Genomic DNA, 26,632 nt, shown 5'->3' with positions numbered 1-26,632 from the left:
GGCAGGACGCGGTGAAGGGCTTCCCCCGACAGCTTTCCTGGGCTATGTATGCCCAAACCCAACTGATACATCCCCAGCACAACCCCTACACCCGAGGCTCAGGGAAAATCACAGAAGAGGAGGCAGAAAGGTGGTAAGAGCCGGAAGACCAGGATGTCTTTGGTGAGATCACATCTTCTGTAAATGACCGGGAAGCGGCCCCCCATGGACTTTCAACAACATGGTTGCCAACAGGGCCAGCACAGAAACACCAGCTGACTGCCAACCTGGAAGAGGAAATTCCAGCCCCTAGACGAAGAGCCACAGGTGGACAACGAGAGAGAGAGAGTCGGTCTCCTGAGAGAACGAGCCCCCACAGAGGTTGTCCAGCCCCAGGACACATGCACACATGAACACCAATGACTGGACTCAGCAGATGATAGACACGTGGGCACATATAAGTGTATGTGTGTGTGTGTGTGTGTGTGTGTGTGTAACAATGATAATTAAGAAGAGACCATGGATTTGGGAGTGGAGGGAGAGTTGGAGGTGGTGGGGGAGCAATGACCTAGATGCAGGGCTCATGCATGAGAGTCTCAGAAAATAAAATTTTCTGAAGCTGACACCCTGTGACCTCCACTTGGTTTTGTTGGCTTGAACTCAGCTGTCTGGTCAGCCCTTAGTGTGTCTGGCTGAGACTGAGAACAGAACCTAGGGCAGTGGTTCCCAACCTTCCTGATGCTGTGACCCTTTGCTACAGCTCCTCATGTGGCGGTGACCCCCCCAACCATAAAATTATTTTCATTGCTACTTCATAACTGTCATTTTGCTACTGTTATGAATTGTAATGTAAATACTCTTGGAGACAAAGGTTTGCCAAAGGGGTCTTGACCCACAGGTTAAGAACCACTGACCTCAGAGCCTTGTGCGTACTCTGCAAGTACCCTACCACTGAGCTACCTCCCCAGTCCTGGTCAGCCCTAACTGGATATTTTCTACACTGGGGAGTGAACTTGGGACTTTGGGCATCTAAGCAAGGGTTCTACTGAAGAGCTACACCTCTCCCCCCCCAGGGCCCTTTTTACTTTACGTTTTGAACTAGGGTCTTGTTAACATGTACAGACTGGCCCTGAACTTAGTCTACAACAGGGGCAGGCCTTGAACTTTCGAACTTCCCACCCCAGCCTTGTGAGTAAATGGGCTCACAGGACCGCGTCAGCGGGCCTGACCAAGTGGATATTTTAGCTGGGTATATGGCCATATCCTAGAAGTAATCAGGTTCTGCTAGAAGGAAGGTGAGAGAAGGAATCAGGTGACCAGGGAAGTTAGCCAGTGAGGTTGCTTGGATTGAGGTTTTGGCTAAGGACACTCGGTCCAGCAAACCACTGGGCTTTTTCTTCTCTTTGACCCCATGTCTCAATGGTGGGCCCAGCAGAGAATATCAGGTTTGAGCTGCAGGTTTCTGGGGACTTGGGAAGCTGAGGAGAATGAGGGGTAGTCTGAGCACACACACACCTCCCTGGTGAACCTTTGGGTTCTCTCATCTTCCTACGGGCTGGAGGCAGGTGGCTGGAGGCTATTCCTTGCAGCTGGCTTGTTGGAGTCCACAGCTAGGTGATGGCGTCTTTTGGTACATTCCGCCTCCCCCCACAGGATACTGCAGAAGTCACAGTCTTTCTCCAGGTAAGACCCAGATTACTCCATCAGCCTTTCGACTACTCATCCTCCTGACCGAAGCCCTTAGGCGCTGGTGGGGCAGGTACCCACTAAACAGCCTCAACCCATGTCAACTCACATTGCCTCTAACCGCGGTCTTCAGGGTGAGGAAGCCTACCCATCGGCATCAGCTAGAAACGTGTCAGAAATACACACTCTCAGTCCCTACCCCAGACCTGCGGAACGTGAGCAGCCGGGTGCAGCCGTTTGTCCGACAAGGCCTCTGGGTTATGCAACCGTCAGGCTCCGAGTGTAAGAGCCCCCAAGCGCAGTGACTCTCAGCCCTGAGACTGCTTCTGCCCCCGGCAGCAGCCACGCCAAAGGCTGCTGGGAAAGAAATGAGGGAGACTACCCAACCCTCTGTCCTGCAGTTCGGGCTGTGAAAACTGACTTTTCTTGATCTTGTTTGTTTTGAGACATAGTCTGGCTGTCTACCCTTCGCTGGCCTCAAACTTTCAATTTCTCTGGCTCTGTCTTCTAAATACGGAGTGGGACCACACCTAGCTAAAGTGTTTTGTATATCTAGATTTACATGGTAAAGGGCCATCACCATGAGAGAGAGAGGAGCATAAGGCCCATTCTGAGTTTCAGCCCAGGCCAGAAGAGCCCACTTCAAGAACCGTGGGCCTTCTCCCCCACCAGTGAGTTAACAGGAAGCTTGCCAAGGATCAGGTGTGGGCAGCTTATTCTGGCGACCCAGGGCAGGGGCATCCGGGATGTTCTCATCCTCCTCGGCATCCAGTCCCCAGAGAAGCGGACACCCAAGAGGCTGAGGGGGTGGAGGCAGCTGGCGTGAACCAGGGATGGGGATGGCTGAGGCATTGCGGGGGCCAGAGAACCGGTCCAGATGGAGAAGCTAACAGAGGCCTCAGTGGCTGGAGCGCCAGAGTGGTCCCTGACTCTGGTTTCCAGTCAACGGGGCACTAAGTGATCTGTGCCATCTTGGGTAAGGCAGGTAGGCTTTTGAACAACAAAGAAAACAATTGAGCCATTGATGGACGCACAGTCTCCATCACAACCCAGGCCTCTGCATACGCAGGGATGCTTGGCTTTATTTAAAAAGGAGTCAGTGTCTTTCTTTAGCACTAGCACAGCGGTGGCCCTTGGCAATCAGACGTCATTTGCACAACACTCTTGGAAGTCACACCTGCGAGGCACACGGCACAGACATCACACTTTGGGCAGCACGAGCGCCCACACAGAATACATTTCTCGCTGCCAAAGTCTCCTTTAAGAAAAATACCAATCCCCAGGTCAGAGCGGAATGGATGGCCCTGTCCTGAGGGGAGGGGCTTGCTCTCCAGAGCAGCGTGGTGATGACCGAGATTCCCCAGGAAGGTGTGACTCCCGGCTGGGACACTGCCAGGGCCCTTCTCTACGGCTGAGAGAGCTGAAGGATCTGTCCGTCGCCCACAGGTGGGGGCGAACCACTGGGAACCAGGGCCTGTCATCAGCATCCTGAGGCCCCCCACACAGACCAGTACACAAATAGCTCCAGGCCCACGCTGCTTCCAGGGCTGACAAGGGCTGCTTGCTCCTGTTTCTTCTTTTTATTATTTTACAGGAACAAAATTTGGAGTAAAAGCTGGTAGCTCTGGAAAACTTTTTTTTTCTGGCTCTTAAGAGAACAATGGCAAAATGGAGCAGAGAGAGAGGGTCACCTCGAGACTTCCTGTGGACTCTCACGGTGTGCAGGAATCGGGGGCCCTTCGATGCCGGGTGCAGGGTTAGGTGGGGAAGGCAGGGCTCTTGCCAACCCCGTGGCTCAGGTGTGTTCCTCAGGCCCAGCTCATCACAGGGGCTGATCCTGGGCTAGCCCATGATCCTTCAGACAAGGATAGAAACGCTCCCACACAGACAAGGTGTGTGTGTGTGTGTGTGTGTGTGTGTGTGTGTGTGTGTGTGGTGTGTTGATGGGGAGCAAGGGGCACAGTGAGGCAGAGAGGAGGATAATGTTGAGATTGACCCCAGAGGAGGGAACAATGGATTCTGGGAAGCATCTCACTATGCAGTGAGGTCCGGGCAGGACAGGCAGGAGAGATCCCACCCTCTATCAGGCTCCTCACCCCCTAACATTCTTCTGGGGGCGGGGCGGCACTTCCTTCATCTGAGGTTTTCTACAGGACTTCATCCCCACAGTCCTGGCCTCTCTCCTATCCCATTCTGGTAGAATCTGCTCCCCAGGGGGTTGGGCTCCTGGGTGTCACAGAGGGTTCAGGTGCCCAGCAACCTTGCTCCTCTGAGCCTTGGTGGGCAAATGTCCTCAATGTCCTCAGGAGAGAGCGGTTGGGCAGCGAGAGCAGGGGCCGAGGGGTGGGAGTGTGCCACTGAGGTCCTCTAGGTCGGCGGTGGCCCCCTGCCTCGACACCTCTCTCCAGGCGACTGGCGTAGAGGCTGGTGTGGGAAGCCGCTCCACGGTTGCCATGGCAACCGGTCTCTCTCTCTCTCTCTCTCTCTCTCTCTCTCTCTCTCTCTCTCTCTCTCTCTCTCTCTCTCTCTCTCTCTCTCTCTCTCTCTCTCTCTCTCTCTCTCCCCCACCCCCCCAACCAGCCCGGAGGGCTCCAGGTGGGAGGCACAGGTTTGCTGCAGGCGCCGCCGCCGCCAGCGTGGGAGGCATGACTGGGCTGCTCGCCAGTCGCCTCAAGGTACCCAGGGCTCGGGCAGGTGGGAAGACTTGGCCTTAACAATCATCCTGATTCCAGAAATTTCTCTTCGGGTTAGACTCGCACATCCGAGGGCTGTGTATGCGAGACCTCACCTTGCCTCTTGCATCCCGCGCTCTCCTGCAGGGTTAGCCGGTTTCCAGGTTGCTTGGGGTGGACTCAGTAGCTTTCCCTGCACAGGCTGCCGCCGGCGGCAGCCACGTTCAGAGAACGTGCGGGAGGAGGCCTGCAGCCAGGCCCAGCAGGAGCAGGGACAGCAGGGGGACTCGATGCACCACCACGGCCACTGGGGGAGGGGGGAGGGGGAGATGACAGGTAGTTAAGGCTGGAAGCACCAGGCCTGTGGGAGGCCAGCCTGGTGCTCACACACAGGCAGCCAGTGCTATTTCTGTGTGCTCCGCTGGCTCCAATCTCTTTTTCTGCCCCATGACAGTCTTGCCTTTCCCCGGTTTCTTTACATACGCATTCCCTTCCAAATTATGCTGCATGCATATTTATGCCTTTACCTCAGATCCACCAAGGACTATCATTTTCAGCATTCATGTGCATGATCCTGGTCTATTTGGGTGACAGGCCAAAGCTCCTGACTCAGTTATCTGCAAGCCTCCCTGTTTGGACTTTCCTTGATAGTGTATGAAACAGGGATGTCTTCCTCTGCCTCTCCCAGGCCTGGGATACCCTTCAGCTTCCTCAGAGTTTTAATTCCACACCCCCAGTGGAAATGGGGGTGTCTCGGGGCCCACAAGTGTTGGCACAGAAGGCCTGTTCCCCTACCTGCACCTGAGCACTGCTGAGACAACATTCCCTCCAGGGCCACCACGTAGTCAGGACCCAGCCATTCCAGGTACGTGGTTTTCTTCCCAACGGGCACTGCTCGTACTGTAGCGTCTTTGAAAAGCAGGTCTTGGCTGTGGTACTTGGAGGAGTCAAACATTTGGAACCCATTCTGGTTGTGGTCATCTCCAAACAGGTCCTGGAAATACCAAAAAGCAACTGCTAGGCGTGGGCTTACGGGAAATCACAGGGGTCCCCAAGAGCAAGCATTTCAGGGCACCAAGTCTTTCAGCTGAAATCACCTACTTAACCACTGACGAGCCCTCTGTCCTGAAAGGAGCCTGGGGAAAGCTTTGCGTAGAGGCACCGTCCAAAGACGGCCAGAAATGTCACACCCGGCCGGTTCTTGAATGCAGAACGGAAGTGTGAGGTTTAGAGCAAGAAGGACCCAGAACTGAGGGATGGTGCAGATGCAGTGAGTCAGGGCTTGGCCAGGCCCGCTCAGCAGCAGTTCTCCATCTTTTTGGCAACACTTTCCCGTCAATCTTACAGGCGTCCTTTCCAACGAGCCAAGACAATCTCACAGAGGGAGGCCTTTGTTCCGTCACCAGGACTAAGAAAATAGGGAGCTGATGATGTCACTACTAAACCCCATCAGTGTCCCCGGCGGCGGTGACCCTGCTACTTGCCTCCCTGATGGGACTCCTTGGAGTGAATGTCTGTTGGACAACTCTAAAGCGCTAGAGGAAGAGGAGACACAATGACGGAAGCTGTACATAGAGCCAGGCATGGTGGTCTAGGCTCATGATCCTAGGACTCAGAAGCTGTTTATGCCTACCGTGTGTCCACTGTTAAGTAACAATCAAGGGACAAGGAGGAAGTGGCCATGGCCATCAGTCCTTTTGGAGGGAACTTGTAGATTCTCCTGAAGCTGTCTACTATCTCAGAAAAATGTACACCCACACAGTCTTCGTCTCCACTTCGGAGAGCATGAGGGACCAGTCGGGGGGAGCCACGGCTTGGAGGAGTTGCTCTTGGAACAGAGCACATATAATTCCAAAGTTTAGAAACAGTCCAGTCTATGGTTCTGGTGGGTCAAAAGAGGGCACATTCAGCCTAATAAACGGAGCTGGGAGGAGAGCCAGTCTGGTGTGGGGACCCGAGAGCCAATGGAGAAAGTGATTCCAAGAGGAGGGTGATGCTCAGGAGGAGGGAGCGTCAGCCAATGCTGCTGTGAGCCCAGGAGCAAGAAGGTCCTCAAAAGCGACCCTTGGATCCAGCAACATGGGTCAGGGGCCCATGACAAGAGCAGTTTCAGGGACCTACTAAAGGTTGTCCGGAGTAGTGGGACCTCCAAGGGAGACCAGGAGAGGGACTGATTGGCCATATGGTGGAGATAGCTTTGGAGGAGTTTTTCTCTCAAAGGGAGTGGAGGGGGGGCACTTCCCAGGCACGTGGGAGGCTCTAGGTTTGAACTACCAGCGCCACCCAATAGTAACAGCAGTCACAAGAAGCAGGGTTGTAACTGTCAGAGATACATGAGGCCAGGAGGGGTCGTTTGCTACTTGTAGATGGTGAAACAGCACGTTTGTCTGTTGGTGAAAACGGCCCAATCTGTTGTGAAAATCATACAGTTGTTGCCTTGCCGCCTCAATTTCTTGTGAAGGTTGGCGAAAGCCACCTAGGGGCTTGGCTCACCTCTGCCGCCCACCCCCTTGAGGTCATTCTAGCTTGGCTCACCTGGGCCTTGTCTAGGAGTCCATACACACTGAAGATGTTTGTGTCTGGATGAACCATGACAGCTTGGGATGGCATCTGTGCCAGGTTGCAGGCTTGGAACTGGCTGACTTCAGCCCGGGCCCCATTGGGGCACAGGAGCTCAAAGTCTTGTGACCTGAGGTGAGCAGCCCAGGGCTCAGGGTTGTGGCCTGGGAGATAGCATGGGGTGGGAAGAAGTGGGAGAGAGATCCATGAGACCCTTCGTCAGAGGAGGGGGTGATATCTAGAATGCTTCCCAGGCGCTGTGCTCTGCTCTGTCACAGGAGTGACAGAACCTGCTGGGCGAATGTGAGGAGGAGGCGTGCTCAATGTGACGGGCGTGGGTCACAGCCACTGCCTATAACACGGCAACGTTGGCATTATCACCTCCACTTTACAGATGACAAAACTAATCATTATTTTTTTTTGCTCCTATTTTTTTTTTTTTTTTTGCGTGGGGGACAACAGGGTCTTGCAATATAGCCTAAGCTGGCCTCAAACTATGATCCTCCTGCCTCAGCCTGCAGAGTGCTAGGATTACGGGAGTGTGCTACAACGCCAAGTCTCCATATCTTCCTGATGTTCCCTCCCAAGCAAGAAGTCCTATCTGTGGGTTATGCCCTTGAGCCTGGGCACGGGTGACCTCGAAAGCTAAGTTCTCAGAATGCAGAGGGTCTGATGCCACCGATGGGTGCAAAACACAGTTCCAAAGGACACGGCCTGTGAAGAACCTCACTCTGCAGATCCTGGGGCGAGACAAGAATCTGCGTTTCCAGCCAGCGCTTGAGATGCTGAAGCAAGTGCCTGGGCTCAGAGCTTCCCAGAAGCCGACACCCTGGGTTATCACATCATTTTTTTGTCTTAGGCGTTCACTTAGCATCCGCCTTCCTCTCTCTCCTGAAGGAACACCGAGTGAGCGGGTTCCACATGGAGCTAAAGAAAAAACAGCACCCTGGGGGCAGGGGGAGGTGTGTCGGGGCAGCCAAATCTCCCACTGTCCTCTCCAACACACTGCCAGGTTTGGGGGACCAGGCAGGGCTGTCAGGCTCATGCAGGGAGGCCAGCTCCCTTCCCTGGGAGGTGGGACCTGAGGTTCTAGGTGGCAGCTGGACAAGGAAGCTGGGCTATAGCAACAGGGAGGGCTTTCTCCAGCTTGGCTGGGGCGGAGCCCTGTGACCTCAGTGGCCTCCCGGGACTGCGAGTGGAATCTGAATTTTGAAATACTGATGTGTTTCCTACGTGTCTTAGTTGCCTTTTGGGCCACAGCTGTGCCCTCCTGAGCTGTGACTCTGAGAAGAAGACAGTGGATGGGTGAAGATGGCTGAGCCTGGTTTTGGGGGATGTCAAGGCCTGGGGCACAGCAGGTAGGTGAAAAGCACATGAAGCATTAAGTGCTGTGGACTCAGCCGCCAGCCTTTAACACAGATGTGGCTTCTCCACCTGGGTGGGGGAGGGGGTGATGGAAGGTGAGAGGCACTGGACTCAGGATCTTGGATGTAGCTTTTGGGGTCCTGGGGGGCTCTTCTGCCCCAGTGGAGACTGGGAGAGTAACTCCGGGAAACGCAATGGTTCCTGTGATGAACCTGGCCGGGCCCTGTCTTGGTGCCACTTGAGTGGACTTTCTTGCACAGGGCACTGACCTGCTCATGACCGGTGACCAGAGGAGAGGTCTCGCCACCCCCCCCCCCACAGGCTTCAGCGCCCCAATAAATACCCGCAGAGGGGCTGAGATGCAGTCACCACATCGCAGCGGGATATGAACTTGAATTCTGGACCAAAAGAAGGCATCCCCAGCAGAACCTTCCAGACTCAGTCTTTCCTGGATGCCGCTGGGTCTCCAAACCCAGCAAAGCCCTGTGCCTGGGTTGTTTTGGACCAAGAACAGCCTCCCCCCTCCAACCCGCCTTTGCTCCGGCCCAAGCCCTCTCAGGTACCATTTGTATTCTCCAAGACAGTCGTGTGCTTGACAAAGGCGACGTCCCCTGCCTTCTCCGCAAGGCACCTGTCACAGGAGAGCAAGGCCGGTGTCGGAAGGAACGTCCCGCTGGGGAGCCAGGCCAGAGGACCCACGCTGTCCCCCCGACAGCTGCCACCAAGTACCTGAAGGCTCCATTGTAGCCGTAATACCTCTCCTGGCTGCTGCCCACACACTTGTTGCGCCCGTTCTCATCGCCCACGCAGAGCGCGCACAGCGCGGGAGGGTAGTTCCTGGGGTTGTTTACGGGCACGCAGCTGCCATTGAAGAACTCGCTCACCACTGGGGCAGAAGGGCAAGGATGTGATGAGGGGCGGGCAGCAGAAAGAGAGCCAGGGAGGACAAGGGCAGGCTGCAGCCCCTCCCCACCCTCCAGCCCGCTGGCCTGGGCCTGGACTTCCTCAGGGATGGGGGGTCACTATCTGAAGATCTAGTTGCCCTTCTAGAGCAACTGCCTACTTCTAGGAGAGGGGACGGTCAAGCCCAGTGTCCTCCCTGTGCTTTGAAGTAAGAAAACTGTTTCTTTTCCCTGAGTTCCCGGCCAGGAGACAGGAATGTGGCCAGTCAGCTTAAGGACCTCACTGGCTTTGGACTGTGAGACTGTGGGGAGAGATTTGCATGAGACGCATGGAGGGCAACTGGCAAACATTTCTTATTCTGTCCTCATCTTAGCACGTAGAACATTGAAGCACTTTCTAACAAGGTCCTCAAATGCGAGGGGGCTGCTAGGTGTGGGGGCCACCCAGGCCCATTCTCGTTCCCATATACCTGCGTTGGCCAGTGTAAATTCTACTCGGATTGAGTGTCTGGAATACTTAGCCATCCCACGAAGCTGTGTGTGTGTGTGTGTGTGTGTGTGTGTGTGTGTGTGTGTGTGTGTGTGTGTTGGGGTGCATCTCTCAGGACCATGTCAAGAACAAGACCTATTAGGGTGGATTCACAGGCTCCCGACCCTCAGAGCTGACCATCTCCCCATCGGATCCCGAACAGCTTCGGGATCGGTGTCCCTTAGAGGGAGGTACCTGTGAGGACATCACAGTCCTTGGGCCGGATGAAGCCCCGCTGGATGAGGGAGCCTATGGGCACATCCCAGCCCGCGGGACTGCCCAAGCCTGGGTGGCAGGAACGCTTGCTGCGGAGCTCATCCAGGGTGAAGGAGTAGGAACTGTCCCGCCTCGCAACAGCCACCACAAAGTAGGAGTTGCTCCTGTCCTCCTCTGCCGGGAGATGGACATCTTGAAAGGGGTCCTTTATCAGAGCTGTGACCCGTGCCTCAACCGCCCCCTCCTGTTTCTCCATCTCATCTTGTGGGTACCCCACAGGCTTGGGGGTGCCCAGGCTGATGTCCCAGGACCCTTAGCGAGCAGTTGGTGTCTCCCCTCTTTACCCGGCCCCAGGAGCCCTTACCCATGGTCTTCCTCACACCCAGGTGGAATTATTCTCACTTTTGGGGAGAAAAGCAGGCGCGGCTGAAGCCTTTGGACACATTTCCTAAGCCCAGAGATTTCTCACAGCCAAGGGGAAGGGACCAAATGTCCCAAGGTCAGTCCTTAAGAGGACCAAGGACAAAGTCAAGCCCCAAGCCACCAAGAAGGTGTGACTGAGTAAATAGGCAGAGGGCTCCACGGAATGTCAGGGAGAGGCCAAGGACACCCTTGCAAACTGTGGTCTATACGTATGGCCTGGGCCGGCCGGTAAGAAGGGCTGTTATAGTTGTTAACGGGAATTTAAAAATCAGAAGAATATGCAACAGAGACCGGCTGGGCTCTGCAAAGACTACGGACCCTGCCCAGAAAGTTTTCAGACACGTTAGAGGTGTGCATTGCGCAGATTGGTAACTGAGGCCTGGGGTCGGAGGGGCTGGCTTACTGACAGAGATGAGGCCCAGAGATGAGGCACCCACCGAGAGGAAGCTGGAGGGTCTCAAAACGATTTAGGGCAAGGGTTCAGAGTTATAAAAGAACAGACCACCAGACAGGGGCAGGTACACTCACCGGCATACTGCTCCCCAGCGGCCGGGACCAGGCCGTACATCTTTCCTGCTGTGTAGATGTCCTCTCCTGTCAGGGTCACTGCATCAATATACCCCATCTGCAGGGAAGAGAGAGAGAGAGTCGCAGTATGCTTCTGGATGGCAGGAATCCCTGGACATGGCAGGCCTTTTCCTCTCTTCCTTTGGGAGTCACCCTGGTTGGGAGAATCCCATTTTGTTCCTTCCCGTACTCGTGAAGATGCCAGGCCTGGAGCTGCTGGGCAGATGGAGGGCTAAGGGCAGCCAGTATGGGTGGGGGTACCCCAGCTCCTGCCAACATAGTTTTTTGAGAGCATGGCTGCTGAGACTCCCCAATCCCTGCCTGGTCCCTGGGGACTGCCATCTCCCAGAGGCCTGAGGTCTCTTGGTACTCCTCAGTGGGCGGCACATTGCATGGACAAGATGTACCTGCAATGGCAGAATGGCTGGGAGATTAGAAGATGATAATTCTGGGGCTTCAGGAGAATTTTCCTTGAGTGTTAGGGTCCGATCCTGTCTGAGAAGGTAGCTCTTCTCTCCAGCTTCCCTGGACCCTTCCTTCCAGGTCACCTATGCCCTATCCCACCTGCCCATCCTGGAGCCTTTTGGTCCTAGCCTAGGTAGCTAGCATCCTAGAAAGGGGTTACGTGGCAATAAAGCCACAGGAATATAATACACCCCAAGAGAAGGGCCAGGCTAGAGAAAGAGGGGTCCGGGACCCTATGAGGGTACCTCCACACTATATAGCTCACAGGCGTGAGGAGGTAACAACCGTGGAGCAGCAGACATTGGACCTCGTGGGTGTGTCCCTAAGGGCTTTCTGTTTCCTCAGAGTTCCTCACACCTCTGTGATACCAAGGAAGACACAGGCTGAACCCACAGCCCCAGGGCCCACTCACTGTGGAACTCAGACTAGGGAGGTGAACGCCACACTGGACACCAGCTCCAGAGTCTGGGAAGCTAGAACTCAGGCTCACTGGGGCCTCTTGCTGAGCTTCTGAGGGGGCCTGGGGCAGACTCTGCCCCGCTCTCCACAGGCCTGGGTGCCCCTCTGAGGCTGAATGGAGGAGTCTGCAGCTGAGAGGCAGCTGACCCTGCCCTTCCCATCTCTTTGTGCTGTGGCATTTGGAAAGAGCTACCCAGACGAAGGCCAGTCTGCCAGGCGCCAGGACAGAGACACCCTCTCCTCCCAGCCTCCCTTTGCCTTAGTCTCCAACCAAGGAGGCCAGGAGGACGCACTGGATGGGCTCCGAGCAAGGGCTGGGGTTCCCCTGTGGATCAGTGGGTGCCAATGCCCCTGAACGGATCATAGAACGTGCTCAGGGCAAAGACTAAACCCAAATGCAGTAGAAAGAAACATCAAGCCTTCTTTCTATCCTTTTATATGCGGGATGCCTAGTTTTCAGACATTCCTACTAGAAACTTTTTGCACACTAGATCTCCAAACACAGTGAAATCTGCTGAGTGTGGGCTGCCCCAGACACTCCAGCGAAGGACAATCTCCCACTCAGACCAAAGGTCTGCTCCCGATCAACTGTGCACTGTGCTCTTTCCTCCTCCCTTCCCCTGTGAGCTTGTCACAGCCCTCCCCCACCCCCCCCACCCCACCCTACCCCCCACCCCGCTCCCCCCCCAACCCCACCCCCACCCCTGCTCCCCACCACCATGCATTGGGACAGGAGATGAGGACCATGGCAGGTAGTACAGCTGCCTCCTCCCCGGCCCACCCCACCTGGATCTGTTCCATGCAGTGCTCAGCGGACTCCGCCGACACACACTGGATCTCGGGCTTGAATCTCTGCCGGCTGAAGGCCACAGCCATATCTCCGCACTTCTGGATCTCCGCTGTGGACAGCACGCACCAGCGTAGGTAGTGGGGCAGCCCTGTGGAAGGGGTACACATGGGGGCGGGCTCTTCACCAGGAAGCCTTTCAAGCCAGAGATGCTTGAGGCAGCCCGGCTGCTGTGTATTGAACTCAGTCTGGCTTGCTATTTCCTTGGCCATAGGGATGAGGGCTGGAGGCCGGGAGCCCGCTTCTAGGGTCCTGCATTACTCTAGATGAGAGATAACACCTGAGCCCATAAGGTGATGAGGGAGGAGCAGGAAGCTGTGGGGTGAGAGCTGACAGTTCTGAATCGTTCTAAAATAGGCTCCAATGGCCTGGGTCCCAGACCCTGGAAGTTCTCCCAGGGTCCCACAGGTCACACAACTACAGGTCTGCCTCCTCCCCAAACCTGAGGTAGAAGTGACTACAGGGGCCACAGGCACACTCCAGACTGCCCGGGTAGGTGTCCTGCCTGGCAGCCTCATGCAGAATCCTGCCGTGTTGCTGAGGCAGGGATGCCGCTGGAAGGGCCGGGACCGGAGCACTCACGATTGGGGTCACACATCAGACCCTTCATGGCGTGCAGGTATTCCTGGCCCAGCCAGGCCTCGTAGTTCTGTGTGGCAATGGGCACAAGCTCCAAGGTGGAGTCTTTGAACAGCAAGTTCTTCTGGCCGTAGGCCTCGGAGCTGAACATCTGGAAGCTGCTGCCCTCATGGTTGAACAGACTCTGCGTGCCAAGGGCAGAAGCAGGGTGGTGAGGGGATTGCGGGCTACATCCCGTCCTCCCAAGTTCAGTCACCTGAACCCCCTTCCTGCGGCCTCAGGCCGGGTGCCCACTCTGCCAGTTCTCCGCATTGCCTTCCCCGACGACACCCTGCTCCCTCCTCACCCCTCCGCTTCTGCCTCATCAAACGCCACCATTTGAACACAGGGCTCGTGGCCCAGGTTCAGATGCTTACGAGCACACTGGACAGTGACTGGCATCACAGGACCTCTGAAAAACCCTGTTTGCCAGTTAAGCACAGTGCTCTCCGTTTCACACTGACCTGGCTGCTGACCCCATTAGGTCGATCCCAGTGGAGTCCTTCCAGACCTTAGCCCCGAGTCCCCACCTCCACCCTAAGGGGCGGGCCGGCCGGTGCTACCTGGGAGCTTTCAGGGCACAGCCTCCCTCCTCACCTGGCCTTCATTGAGCAGTTGGAATATGAGGCCCCCATTCATGTCATCCCTGACCACCACGGCGTGCGCAGGCACCCGGGCCAGGTGGCATCGTCTCCACTCGGTGACATCGGCCCGGCTGCCATCTCTGCACAGTAGCTGGAAGTCCTGTGACATCAGTGCCTTGCCCCAGGACGGCAGGGTTTTCCCTGGAAGGTGGGGACCGGGGAGTCAGCTCCTGTGCCCACAGAGGGTAGGAGGGGCAGTGGGGGACAGGAGAGGGGTCTGGAGGAGGCTGGGCACTTTGGTGGTGGGAATCCAGCACTCATAATGAAAGTCCTTCAGCTATACGCACCGCCTTGGACGTATACATTTTCTTTCTACCTCTCGCAATTTCTGTTCAGCTATACGCACCGCCTTGGACGTATACACTCTCTCCCTCTCTCCGTTGAGATAAATGTGAGGTAGTGCGCCACAATAGAACACACACAAACCTGGCCACTTACACATGAGAAGAGGAGTAAGAAACCAGAGCTGCTTAGGGGGAGAGAGCTAAATGTAGCAAAGAAGGCAGGGGACAGGAGCAGGGGGCAGGGGACACAGGGAGTCACCCGGCAGAATCCCCAGAGCTGTGGCCCCGAGGGAGAAGGATAATCCTCCAATCTTTGCCCAAAGCGCCAAATGTTACTATTTTGGTTTTTATTCCTCCTTAAGGTCTTTTTTCTAACTCACCTTCTATTTATTTCTCTTTTCTAATGCCTTGAACATAATTAAGCACACAGTTAACTTTGCACACTGCTTTTTCACCTATCTCTATATTTTCCCCGCATTATTTTTATAAAGTCCATGTTTCCTTTTTGCAGATTTATTTATATTTTTGTTTGCATCTATTTGTGTCTGTGTGAGTGTATGTGAGTGTGTATAGTTCTCCGTGGAGGCCTAAAGAGGGCATCAGATTCCCTGGAGTTACAGTGCTTGTAAGTTGATTGATGCCTGTGCTGGGACTTGAACTCAGGTCCTCTGGAAGAGGAGTAAGTGCTGAGCTGCTGAGCCCTCTCTATTCCCAGTTTCACACATTCCTTAACAGAAACACAGTGTGTATCTGAGATTGGCAGTCAATACTAAACCGGAGTATTACGAAAAGTCATCTTAAGGCCTAGACCCAAACTACAGTGGGTCCTACCTACTGATCCTCCTATGACTGCTAGACCAGTGGTCCTCATCTTCCGAAGGCTGCGACCCTTTAATACATTCCTCATGCTGTGGCGACCCCCAACCATAAAATTACTTCATTGCTACTTCATGACTGTCATTTTGTTACTGTTATGAATGGTAATGTAAACATCTGGTAGTTCCGATGGTCTTAGGTGACCCCTGTGAAAGGGCCATTTGACCCGCAAAGGGGTCGCAACCCACAAGAACCCCTGCTCTAAACTCAAACCAGGGGACTCTGCTAGGAAGTGGGAAGGCAAAGGTAACCTGTGGGATCATGAGAACTCTCACTCACAGCTGGCTACAAACCAACCCCTCAAGCCGCAGGCGCACCCAGCAAGGCCATTTCCACTCAGCACACAGACAGGGAGAGCAACCTCACGTCACACAGAACGCGTCTCTCCACATCCGGCCTCTCTCCACTTTAAGCTGCTGAAAACCTGCCAGTATCTGTGGTCTAAGAGCCAAGCAGGCCTTTCAGGCCTTAATCCACCGTTCTTACTTCTCAGCTTCTAGAGGGATCTCTCTATGTAGCCCTGGCTGTCTTGGCACTCACTCTGTAGACCAGGCTGGCCTTGAACTCACAGAGATCCCCTCGGCTTCTCTTTTCCTAGTGCTGGGATTAAAGATGTGTACCACCATACCTGGCTCATGAGGATGTTTCTTAAACAACTAATTCTTCAGAAACCATTAGATTACTACTCAAACTTAGAAACACAACAGCAACCACACACACACACACACACACACAAACACACACACACACACAAACAAAACAACAACAACAACAAAATGATCTGGGGCTGGAGAGATGGCTCAGTAGTTGAGAGCACTGACTGCTCTTCCAGAGGACCTGGGTTCAATTTCCAGCATCCACATGGCGGCTCACAACTGTAATTCCAGCTCTAGGGAATCTAATGACCTCTTATGGCTTGCTTGTGCACCAGGTGTGCAAATGATGCACGGACATACATTCAGGACAAACACTCGTGCATACATAAAACTGAAAAAAAAAATTCAATGCTGATTCAAGCTCAACACATCCCTATTTTTTGCCCTCCTTCCAAATTCTTCTTTGCCCAACCCCTCTTGGGGCCTGTATCAAGGACAGTTCATTTAGACCTTTACAAGATTGGACCCATCAAATGGTCTTGGAGTGGGAGGGGCTACCAAGACCCAGCCCCCCTGAGTCTATGAGCAGTTATTACTGCTGAGGGAGGAGGGAACAGATTTTCCTCAGTGGTGTCGCCACTAGAGGCCACACTCCTGTAAGTAACCCCTCATCTCTGCTCCTGTAAGTAATCCTAGCTAAACTCATTGGTTAAAAATCTACAAGGAAAGCTGGGTGGTGGTGCCCGCCTTTAAGCCCAGCACTTGGGAGGCAGAGCCAGGCGGATCTCTGTGAGTTCGAGGCCAGCCTGGTCTACAGAGCGAGATCCAGGACAGGCATCAAAACTACACAGAAAAACTCTATTGGGGGTGGGGGGTGGGAGAACAAAAACAAAACAAAACAAAACAAAAAAAAAAACCCTAAAACAAAAACAAACAAAAAAGTAAATCTTGCTGCATATAATTTCTACTTCAATTTAGGGAGGGAAAAAAAAAACCTTATTGATATCCAGGTAAATCCAAATTAAAGGACAGTTCCAGCCAGGTCTGTAATCCTAGCACTTGTGGCAATCCTCCTGCCTCAGCCATCCAATTGCTGGGATCATAGGCATGCACCACCGTGTCTGGCTGAGCGTGCTAAAACTCAACTACTACAAAATTAAAAACAAAATGAAACCAACACATCCCGGCAACCCATCTTCAGCAAGACTGTCCAGGAGCAGGCCAGTCTTCTCCAGGTCACAGGGAGCACCAGGAAGGGACAGGGCAGCCCACAGCGTCTTGGGCAGGGCGTGTAGACTCAAGTGGTCAGGGACAGAGCCCCACTCAGAGCAGAGCCTTGCTTGCCCTTACCCTTGCTTTACTAGGCAGTGGGAACGTCGCCGGTGAGACCCACCTGCCGCCTTCTGCAGGTGGGGAGCTAAGGTACATAGGTGTGAGACTTGTCCAGAGTCCCCGGGGAGACTCAGAGCAGCACTCAGCCCGACTGCTTGCTGCCATCTGGGGCCAACCCGGGCAGCTCCGGCCGATCCCACTCACCATCAGTGTTCTCTAGCACCGTGCTGTGCTTCACAAAGGCTACGTCACCCGCTCCTTCCGCCAGGCACCTGTGTAGGAAAAGGCACCAGCCTAGGGAGGGCGTGACCCCTGCTCCGGCCACTCAAGCCCCCCCAATCTTCTGCCCTGGAAGTTTGACCAGGGCTGCAGGGGATGATTCTAGGAGGCATCTTTTCACAGCTCCGCCGTTCTGGGGGGGGGCCTGCCCCCAGATTGTTGACTGTGTGGTTTTGCCAAGTTGTGGACCTTTCCTAGCGTCATCATCATGTGTCAGGTGGGACAGTAAGGTAAGTGGGGTGGGACTCCTCTGAGCTTGAGTGCTCTCTGTCTGTCTGTCTGTCGTCTCTCTCTCTCTTTTCAAGACAGGGTTTCTCAGTATAGACCTGGCTATCCTGGAATTTACTTTGTAGACCAGGCTGGCCTTGAACTCAGATGTACTTGCCTCTGCCTCCCAAGTGCTGGGATTCAAGCCACCATGCCCAGCTATGAGTGGTCTCTTTCAGTCAGTGCAGGTCCTGAGCTGCCTTCCCTCTGAAGCCCAGACACCCAAGGTATTTTGAAGATGACTCTCCTCTGACACAGGGGACTAGACTAGGAGGCCTTTCCTGCCATACCCAAATATCCCAAGTGGAAAGGATCTCAACTTTCATACATTCTCCCAATATGGGAGGCAGGTTGGGAACTCCTGGGCGAAGGGGCTCCTTGGGTCCTCACAGTAGACTGGACTGGGGGCAGGGGTGGTACCAGAATACTGGGGTCTCTGAGGGCATAAGGAAGAAGGGGCAGATAGCCAGGGACATGGGGAGCTGGTAAGGACTTTGTCCTTCTTCTGCGGTAAAACTTGTTCTTTCTCATCACCGGGGAGACCCCCCCATCCTAGGTGGGGGCACTGGGACGGATTGCTAGAGGGTCTAGGATTCTCCTGGCATTAGACATGAGGCTCTCTCTCTCTTAGGTCACAAAAGGCTAAAGTGCCTGTCAGGACCAGCATAAAGAAAGGCCCTCCCTGACGGTCAGACATCAGAATGGGGGCCTGGGAGGGAGCAGCCTGAGATGGCTTTTTCCATTCTCTCTGGTCAGAGCCCTCCTCCCTTTCCAAAACACGCCAAACATGTTGACTTTGTGAGCAAATCCTGCCTTGGCCCTGTCCGGTTCCGTGGTTATAAACTACAGCTCCGCACAAAGAGCTCTTTGAAGGGGCGGCCCACACCGTCACACCCCCCCCCCCACCTGCACACTGAGCTCTCTTGCTGCGCCCTGCCCCAGCCCCCTCACCGGAAGGCTCCACTGTAGTCATAATATCTCTCTAGGGGGCTCTTGTCACACACGTTGTGCCCAGAGGAGTCGCCGCGGCAGAGGCGACAGAGGGATTCAGAGGAACTGGTTTCTCCTGTTCCAGGGACGCAGCTGCCCCCAAAATAGTCACCAACAGCTGTGGGAAGGAGCAAAGAGAGGTCACTGACCCCACCCTGGGAAGTCAGGAGTGGTACCAGCCACCTTCCAGCGCCCACTGAGGAAACCCCAGTATTCACAGACTGGGCCCTCGGACCCCGGCGGGGCTGTTGCCGTGGATGGGAAATAAAATGTTTTCTCTAAATGTCTTCATAGGACAACTGGATGAAAACTGGATTCTGTCTTCCCTGTAGGGTTTTCAAATCAGTGACCAGCAATCTCACCAAAAGAGGGGAAAATATTGAAGAGACCCAATGGTCTGCATAGATTTTGCGGGTTTTTCTTTTCTTTGCTTCATCATTAGTAAGAGCCCCAGAAGCACTGCTTCCACAAATACTTGCCCATCCGCCTGGTGGACCACCCACCCTCAGCCACCCTGAGAAGCTGTGGCCCTGTGTTCTCCCAGGTTGTCAGTCACACCGTGGCTGGGCCCACAAGCCACTTGGGGGCTTGTGGGTGAAGTCAGTAGCATGTCTGGGTCCTGAAAATGTAGTTTCTGATCCTGTAGAGCTCGGGGCCTGTGTCTAGACAGAGACCACCCTCGCCAGCCTGCACAAGGTTCATCTCTGCTTGGTTTCCTTCCTACGACTGTGGTTGGGGCCTCCGTCTGGCTGTGTTACATGGGACATGGGAATGGGCAGTGTGCTCTGTAGTAGCCGAGCAGCCCGAAACTCAAATGGAGGTCACCAGGCCTGGCCAGCGGAGGGGAGGGAGGGACCGCACCGGCTGCTGTCAGGGAAGGCTCTCACAGGAGGTGGGGCTTTGCAGGTCCCAAGGGGGCGTGGCCTGAGGGTGACTTGAGCAGACTCAGCTGGGAAAGGAGGGGTTGACCCCCGAGGCCCCAAGCTGGGCCGGAGGTCCTCACCTTTGAGCACATCGCAGCCCATCACCGAGAGATGGCCGCTCTCCACTAGGTAGCCAATCGGCACGTTCCAGCCCACAGTCCGGTTGACGCCTGTGTGGCAGGACTTGGCGCCCTTCAGGGTGTGGATGGTCACATTGGAATTCCTCCTGACCACAGCCACGGCGTAATAGGAGGTGCCAGCGTCTAGGAAGAGAGACGTAAGGAGTGAGGACAGCCCGGGAGGAGGACACAGGTGACTCCAGGAAAGGCTGGGCGAGGTGGTATTCAGTGCGCATGCGTGCATGGATGACTGCATGGACGTGGACATGAACGTGTGCTTGGTTTCCTGTCATTGAGAGAGCTGGAGGGCTTGCTCTCTTAGACCACAAGATCTCCCCTGCCCCGCCACGCCCCTCCTCTGCCTCAGGAACCAGGCAGTAATTCATTCAACTGTTCCCATGTCCCTTCTCAAGCCATCTGGCCATTGCCGGGTCTCCATTTGCTCGAGTCCGGGGAGCCTTTGATTTCTAAAAGCTGAAACCCTTAGGGGAACCTGGAGGTCTGAAGGAGGGCACCGCGGTTATGGAGAGAAGAGAGCTGAGGGAGCAGGCTAGGGTGCTCCCTGAAGGAGGAAAAACCACGTCATGGTGCTGAGCTGTGGGGGTGGGAGTGGGGGTGGAGATGGGGGTGGAGAGACACACGGAGCTAGCGACGCAGCCCCGAGTCACTCAAGACCCTGAATGGTTCTGGGCACGTGAGCTCTGCAGCCCCAGAAGACTCCCCTGGGCCCACGGTAGAGAGGGGTCATCCAGAAAAGGCACATAACTCATCTACAGGGACCGAAGACCGGGTCAGTCACACACACACACACACACAGAGACACAGAGACACAGACACACACACACAGAGATACAGAGATACAGAGACACAGACACACAGACACAGAGACACAGACACAGACACACACACAGAGATACAGAGACAGACACAGAGATACACAGACACAGACACACACACACACACACACAGACAGAGATACACACACACACACACACAGACTCAGAAACTCAGAGACACAGACACACAGACACACACAGACACAGAGATACAGAGATACAGACACACACACACACAGACACACACACACAGACACACACACACAGACACACACACACAGACACACACACACAGACACACACACACACACAGACACACACACACAGACACACAGACACACAGAGATACAGACACACACACACACACACACACACACACACAGACACACACACACACACACACACACACACACACACCGGTCTCTGTGTCTCCCACATACACACACAGCGTGTGGTCATGGATGTTCATGATCAGAGCATGCTTGGGTTTGAGAAAATTAAGCAGCTGTTTCCAGCCATCAGGTACTGGCTCTCTCGTGAGTTACTGGAGCGGTCAAGACCTCTCCCACCAGGCCCATCACTGGAGCCCCGCCCCATCACTGGAGCCCCGCCCCCTCACCGGAGCCCCGCCCCCTCACCGGAGCCCCGCCCCCTCACTGGAGCCCTCTCCCATCACTGGAGCTCCACCCCATTACTGGAGCCCCGCCCCCTCACCGGAGCCCCGCCCCTCACTGGAGCCCCGCCCCATCATTGGAGCCCTCTCCCATCGCTGGAGCCCCGCCCCATCGCTGGAGCCCCGCCCCCTCACCGGAGCCCCGCCCCCTCACTGGAGCCCCGCCCCATCAGCCTTCTTTCTACCCTCCTCTATAGGCTTCCTGGCACCTCTTTCTCTTGGCCTTTTCTTTTCACACAGTCCTTGCCCTGTGGGGACCTGGGGCTTGGGGGTGCATGTCGGCTCTCTGAATCCTGCTGTTGAAGCAGGGCCTCTTCTCACCACTCCGTTCCCGACCAGGGTGCAGTGGGTGCTCACTGGGGTACTGAGTTAACCAGAGGAAGAGCTGTGCTGGGGGCCCCTGAGCCAGGGCTGTCGGTGGCCTCCTCTGGCAAGTGTGAAGACTTGCACGAGGTACCCATCAGAGGTTGGCAAAGCGGAGGGGCAAGGCCTTAGGTAAGGCTCATGGGGGAGAATCAGAGCTTGGGGACCCTTCAGAGGCCTTTTGCAAAGACAGGAGGCCCCGGGAGCTCATGGGGGGATGTGGCTACTGCCTCGCCAGCCACAGAGGCTGAGCATTGGTCAAGCTATGGGAGACACACAGAGCGTGTCCAATAGAGGGAGCCTGGCGTAAGCGAGTCTGGTATGGGACATGGGATGGGCTGAGGAATCGGCCCCAGCTGTGGCATGGTTCTGGGTCTGCTGGACTCTGCAGCTCTCACCTTCCTGTTCCCACCCCCCACGGGCTGCCTCTGAGAGGGGCACTGAAGTGTGTGTACATATGGGCACCTTGGTCACCAGGCACAGTGGATTCCACCTCGTCCTGCCCCAGGCATGGCACTGCCCCTCAGTAAGGCCCAGTGGACAAAAGTTGGTGTGTGTGTGTGTGTGTGTGTGTGTATGTGTGTGTGTGTGTGTGTGCTGTCGGGACACCCAGGAAGAAGAGCAGACTCGGTCAGCTTTTATGTTCCCGGCTCTCCCACCTGAAGCTTTCAAAAGAGAACTAGGGCATTCTCAGAGGGACTTTCTGCCTGGACCCCTGGAAGTGTTCTGTGGACAGAGCTGTGGACAGAGCCATGGACAGAGCCGGTGACCACCCTGGGGCCTTGAGAATCACGTGGCCAGACGGCCCGCTGACTGACTTCTGTGTGGGATCTTTGCTTCTCCCAGAACCAATGCCCCTTACCTTGGTCATATACTTCACCCACCACTGGCTTCAGGCCATGCTCCTTCCCTGCCTCATAAATGGCTCCTCCATCCAAGGTGATGGCATCAGCTTTATGGTCCTGATAAGAGAGTGAGGATCAGCTAGGCCAGCTGTGAGCCAACTCATCGAGAACTCAGCGACCCGCAGGCGTCCCAGAACCCCTCAAGAGGCATGGGAGATCACCAATGCCTTTTTCATCTGACCCAGGAGCCTTGTCTTATCTCGGCCCTGCCCTAAGGGCCCAGGACTTCCCCCTTTGGCAGGCCCAGAATTCAACCTGGCTTTACCACATTTAATCTTTACAAATACTAGTTACTAGTTTTACAGGATCATAACAGACACAGTGAAAAACCAGGAGATGCAAGATGGAGCTGAGCCGAAGTATCTCTTCACTGTGAGGTCCTCAGCCTCTTGGCCCGATTCCCAACCAGGCTTTTCCTCCAAGAGAGTTCACGCAGGACCGAGGCTGAGAGGAACTGTCATTCATTATTGCGGCCTTCTGCCCTTATAGGGCTGACCCCACGAGTGGATTAGTTCTCAGAGGCCTGTTGGGGGTCAGGCTGCAGTGGAGACCCAGTACCTGTCCTATGGTGACTACCTTCCTCAACCGGTCCTGCCCCTGAGAATGGTTGATGCTAGTTCAATGGGTCTCCCATCACCCAGACTTGCTTTCCTTTCTCACACAGTTACTCAGGACCCTAGAATGGAACCTTACAAGCCTCCTTCTGGAAAGCTCCATGGCAGTGAGTGATCATCATGGGCTATGAAGTCGCTGTGTTGGTTAGGTGGTCATCGTTCCCCCCACCCCCACCCCCCCACCCACACTTGGACTTGAAACAAGCTACAGTTATCTAAGGAGAGGACACCTCAGTTGAGAAAACACCTCCATCTGATTGGCCTGTGGAGCACTTTCTTTTTGTTTGTTAGTTAGTTAGTTAGTTAGTTAGTTAGTTAGTTAGTTTGTTTTTGGTTTTTCAAGATAGGGTTTCACTGTGTTGTGTAGCCCTGGTTGTCCTGGATCTCACTCTGTAGACCAAGTTGGCCTTGAACTCACAGAGATCCACCTGTCTCGGCCTCCCCAGTGCTAGGATTAAAGGTGTGTGCCACCTTTAGTGGGCAGAGCCTTTTCTTGGTTGATGATTGCTATGGAAGGGCCCAGCGCAGTGTGGGCAGTGGCATCCCTGGGCAGGCGGGTGGTCCTGGGTTGTATAAGAAGGCAAACCGAGCAAGCCAGGAGGAGCGAGCTTATAAGCCGCTCTCCTCTGTGGCCTCTGCTCCAGCTCCTGATTCCAGGTTCCTACCTTGAGTTCCTGCCTTGACTTCCCTTCTTGATGGACTATAAGAAATAAACCCTTTTCCTTCCAAGTTGCTTTTGGTCCTGATGTTTATCACAGCGGTAGAAAAATCAGCCAGGACAGTCACTGTGGCTTGCTCTCTCCCCCGTGAGTAGCAAGCATCCCTGTCGCCACCCTGGCAGGGGCATTGAGCAAGGAAAATTCTACCAGAGGACTTTCTCCGCTTCCTCCTTTTCTCACTGGTGCCTGTCTGGACTACAGCCCCCTCCATTCCCCCTCCCCGCCCCCACCTCCCACCTGGAAGGAAAAAGTCAGAAGCTTGCTGCTGGGAAAAAACTCCAGATTGCATCGCCCAGCCTTGGCAGAGGGACACCGACCTCTTTCCCAGTGAATGGGGCTGTTGTGTGCTCCTCCTGAGTCAGAGCCCTCTTGTCTGGGCCAGGGGTGGGGAGCGGGCGGGAGGGAGAGGCCTCACCTCGATGAGCTGGACACAGTGGTCAGCAGAGGTGCCCTGGATGCAGAGGAGGGAAGGCTGGATGCCAGCCCCCTGGAAGGCCTTGCTCATGTCTTCGCATTTCTGCTGCTCCGGATCCGAGATGGTGCACCAGCGGACCTCCGTCACACCGAGTGCTGTGGGGCGGGACAGTTGACATCGTATCCTCACCTATCCAGCCCGTGGTGACCCCACCAGCCCGTATGGCCAGTTCCCTGCCACACAGCCTGGCATTCGCATGGAGAGGCAGCGGGACGCAGAGGCAGGCCAAAGCTGTGCTTGCAGATGGGTAGTTCAGAACGCAGCCCACTACACAGCCGTGGGAGATCCCTGCCATTGGGGCTCAGGCTGGGGAAAGGGAGCACTGGCCCCAAGCCTAACAAATTCTTGTCCCTTTCCAAAAAGGGCACTGGCCCAGGATCCCGCCTCAGCTCTGTCCCTGCCCTTCCGCTCCAGAACGGGACCTCATGACTGAGTGGGTAGCTGTGGGTGCCTGCCTTCTGCAGTGGGGGCAGAGTCAGGTCCCTGTCGGGGAACGAGCCACAAGCGAGGGAGGCTGAGGAGTGAGTAGGTGGATCCATGTTTCTGCTCCTTTAAGGGTGACTTCAGGAGACTTATTAGCAGGTGAGAAAGCCCCCCTCCAGTGTTGGAAGTCAACCTATGCAGAGCAGGACACACAGGGCTTCCTTCTGAGTTCCTTGATCTGACCAGGTCAGAGTCCTAGGGAGCGTCCCCGCAGGGGCCCAGGGGAAGGGGTTCCAGAGTTCCTCGGGGTTGATGACTTTGCAACCAGGATCCTCTAGAGGCCTATACTTCGGGGAAACATCTGGAAATTGCCTTTGGGCTGTTTGTCTCGGGGCTGTGTCCTTTCTGCTGACAGCTTGCTCTCCATCCTCACCAAAGGTCGCCACCTGGACATTCCACTGCCTTCCTCTGCTATTGAAGGCTCACAGCACCCAGCCCTTGTCCCCAGGGCTCCTCTCTTCCTCCTCCTTACCCTCTTTTTCTCCTCCTCATAAGGGCTGCTACATCCCCTAAGCTCCCTCCCGCCTTCCACACCAGACAGGCCACTCCAGGACTTCTTCCCCAACATAGGGCACACATGCATTTTCGAGGTCTGACTCAAGGTTGCCTCCTCCAAGAAGCCCTCAGGACGTCGTGGTGCGTCCTGGTAGGTGCCAGGGGACGGTAGGCTTAGCGTAGCACTGCTGGGTACCCTCCCCTCCCTCCGGGACACTCTCACCAATGTGCAAGGCCAGGAGCAGCAAAAGAGCCATGCCCAGGAGCCTCATGGCAGCGTTGGATTGGCTGGGGTCCAGGGGGTTCCGGCCTGGCTTCCTCCTGCTTGGTCTCACTGGGCCTCCACTATTTAAGGGTGGCCCTGGCAGAGTCCACGCCTCTGACACACCCCTCACTGGATACCTGGGCCGGTCAGCACCGCCTTGGCTTTGGCTCTGGCACCCCCTGCTGACGCCTCCTCCGCCCCCAGCTGGTCCAAGGTTGCTGACCCGACACAACTACTCCCTGGCCCTCTGTCCTCAACAATTCGCCTTCCAAACCATCCTCTTCTAGGCTAGAGGACCCCAATGTCACATCCTATTGGACAGGGACACATTCAGATTTGGAAGGAAAAGAAGGGGGAAGGTCAGAGTGTGAGCTGAAGGGAAGCTGGTCACCAAAATTCACTGCCACGTCTTCCCTTCCTACGCAATGCACAAAGGGTCTGGAGGCATGGAGGATGAACCTGGGTAGTACTTGCCTGTCTGGGGAGGGACAGCTGGTTGGAGGGACCTCAGGGTCTAGGCAACTGCTTCTGCCTGGGCATAGAGAGGAGAAGAGTTTGCCTCCGGCTACCCCCGTCAGTGGCAGAGAAGGCACTAGACCCAGGTGTCCAGGAGAGCGGACTCAGCATCGTGTTATGAAAGATGGACCGAGGACCGAGGAGGAGGGAGGAAGAAATGGGAAGAGGAGCAGGGGAGAAGAGGGCATGAAGGGGGAGGGAGAAGAGGAGGAGGGAGGGAGGGAGGGAGGGAGGGAGGGAGGGAGGGAGGGAGGGAGGGAGGCAGGCAGGTGAGGCCAGGCAGGGGAGGGAAGGGTGGTCCTCAGAACAGCTGTATGAAGTTCACCCAGGAACCTGCTGGGACTCTGACCTCAGGCCCTCTTCATACCCACTTGGTCCAAATATATATTTCTTATTTTTAATTATGTGTAGGTCTGGGCATGTGTGTGCAGAGGCTTTCCAAGACCTCAGATCCCCCTGGAGCTGGAGTTCCAGGTGGTTGTGAGCTAGCTGCTTGGCAGGAAAGCTGGGATTCAGACTCAGGTCCTCTGTAAGAGCGGCCTGCGCTCTTCACCACTAAGCCAACTCTCCGCTCTGCTGTAGCATTCTGAAGGATTTTTTTTGTGTGTGTGTGTCGCTGAAGCTGGATTTAGGCGAGGCCTGCTGGGTGGCATGTGTAAGCTTGCCTTTTCTTCTTTCTTTCATTCTTTCC

The 26,632-nt window shown here is 55.2% G+C and overlaps 1 protein-coding gene and 1 long non-coding RNA gene across 3 annotated transcripts; one reads left to right on the top strand and one right to left on the bottom strand.

The window, feature by feature from the left end:
• Positions 1 to 2,701: 2,701 nt before the first annotated feature.
• Meltf (melanotransferrin) lies at positions 2,702 to 25,514 on the bottom strand. Of its 2 annotated transcripts, XM_042259161.2 has the most exons (16): positions 25,384 to 25,514; positions 24,123 to 24,277; positions 22,332 to 22,431; positions 19,559 to 19,741; positions 18,517 to 18,673; positions 17,224 to 17,291; positions 13,885 to 14,072; positions 13,252 to 13,432; positions 12,609 to 12,760; positions 10,860 to 10,956; positions 9,888 to 10,082; positions 8,991 to 9,147; positions 8,825 to 8,892; positions 6,873 to 7,060; positions 5,133 to 5,331; positions 2,702 to 4,644 (listed from the first exon to the last, which is right to left on the bottom strand). In XM_042259161.2, exons 1-16 carry the CDS (start codon positions 25,430 to 25,432, stop codon positions 4,562 to 4,564), a joined length of 2,220 nt encoding a protein of 739 aa, XP_042115095.2. In that variant the 5' UTR covers positions 25,433 to 25,514; the 3' UTR covers positions 2,702 to 4,561. The 2 variants fall into 2 exon arrangements, with proteins under 2 accessions (XP_042115095.2, XP_076404815.1); XM_076548700.1 differs by lacking the exon at positions 2,702 to 4,644 and having other exon boundaries at positions 4,651 to 5,331.
• LOC143268105 (uncharacterized) lies at positions 4,234 to 9,657 on the top strand. The gene is made up of 4 exons (XR_013043709.1): positions 4,234 to 4,340; positions 5,026 to 5,202; positions 8,139 to 8,254; positions 8,522 to 9,657. It is a non-coding gene; the product is annotated as an uncharacterized LOC143268105 (long non-coding RNA).
• Positions 25,515 to 26,632: the final 1,118 nt, after the last annotated feature.

The sequence above is a fragment of the Peromyscus maniculatus genome, chromosome 12, assembly GCF_049852395.1.
Source record: "Peromyscus maniculatus bairdii isolate BWxNUB_F1_BW_parent chromosome 12, HU_Pman_BW_mat_3.1, whole genome shotgun sequence".
In the NCBI taxonomy this organism is placed as follows: domain Eukaryota; kingdom Metazoa; phylum Chordata; class Mammalia; order Rodentia; family Cricetidae; genus Peromyscus; species Peromyscus maniculatus.
Note: the sequence above shows the minus strand (reverse complement) of the source record. Positions and strands in the feature narration are given on the sequence as shown.

What these genes read in the sequence shown, in the direction of transcription:
- Meltf (XM_076548700.1), bottom strand. Translation starts at nt 25,432, where the DNA reads ATGAGGCTCCTGGGCATGGCTCTTTTGCTGCTCCTGGCCTTGCACATT. An exon ending in ACTGTGTCCAGCTCATCGAG is followed by an intron (nt 22,432 to 24,122) that starts GTGAGGCCTCTC and finishes CTCTCTTATCAG; the next exon opens with GACCATAAAGCTGATGCCAT. An exon ending in TCTGATGTGTGACCCCAATC is followed by an intron (nt 12,761 to 13,251) that starts GTGAGTGCTCCG and finishes CCCCTTCCACAG; the next exon opens with GGCTGCCCCACTACCTACGC.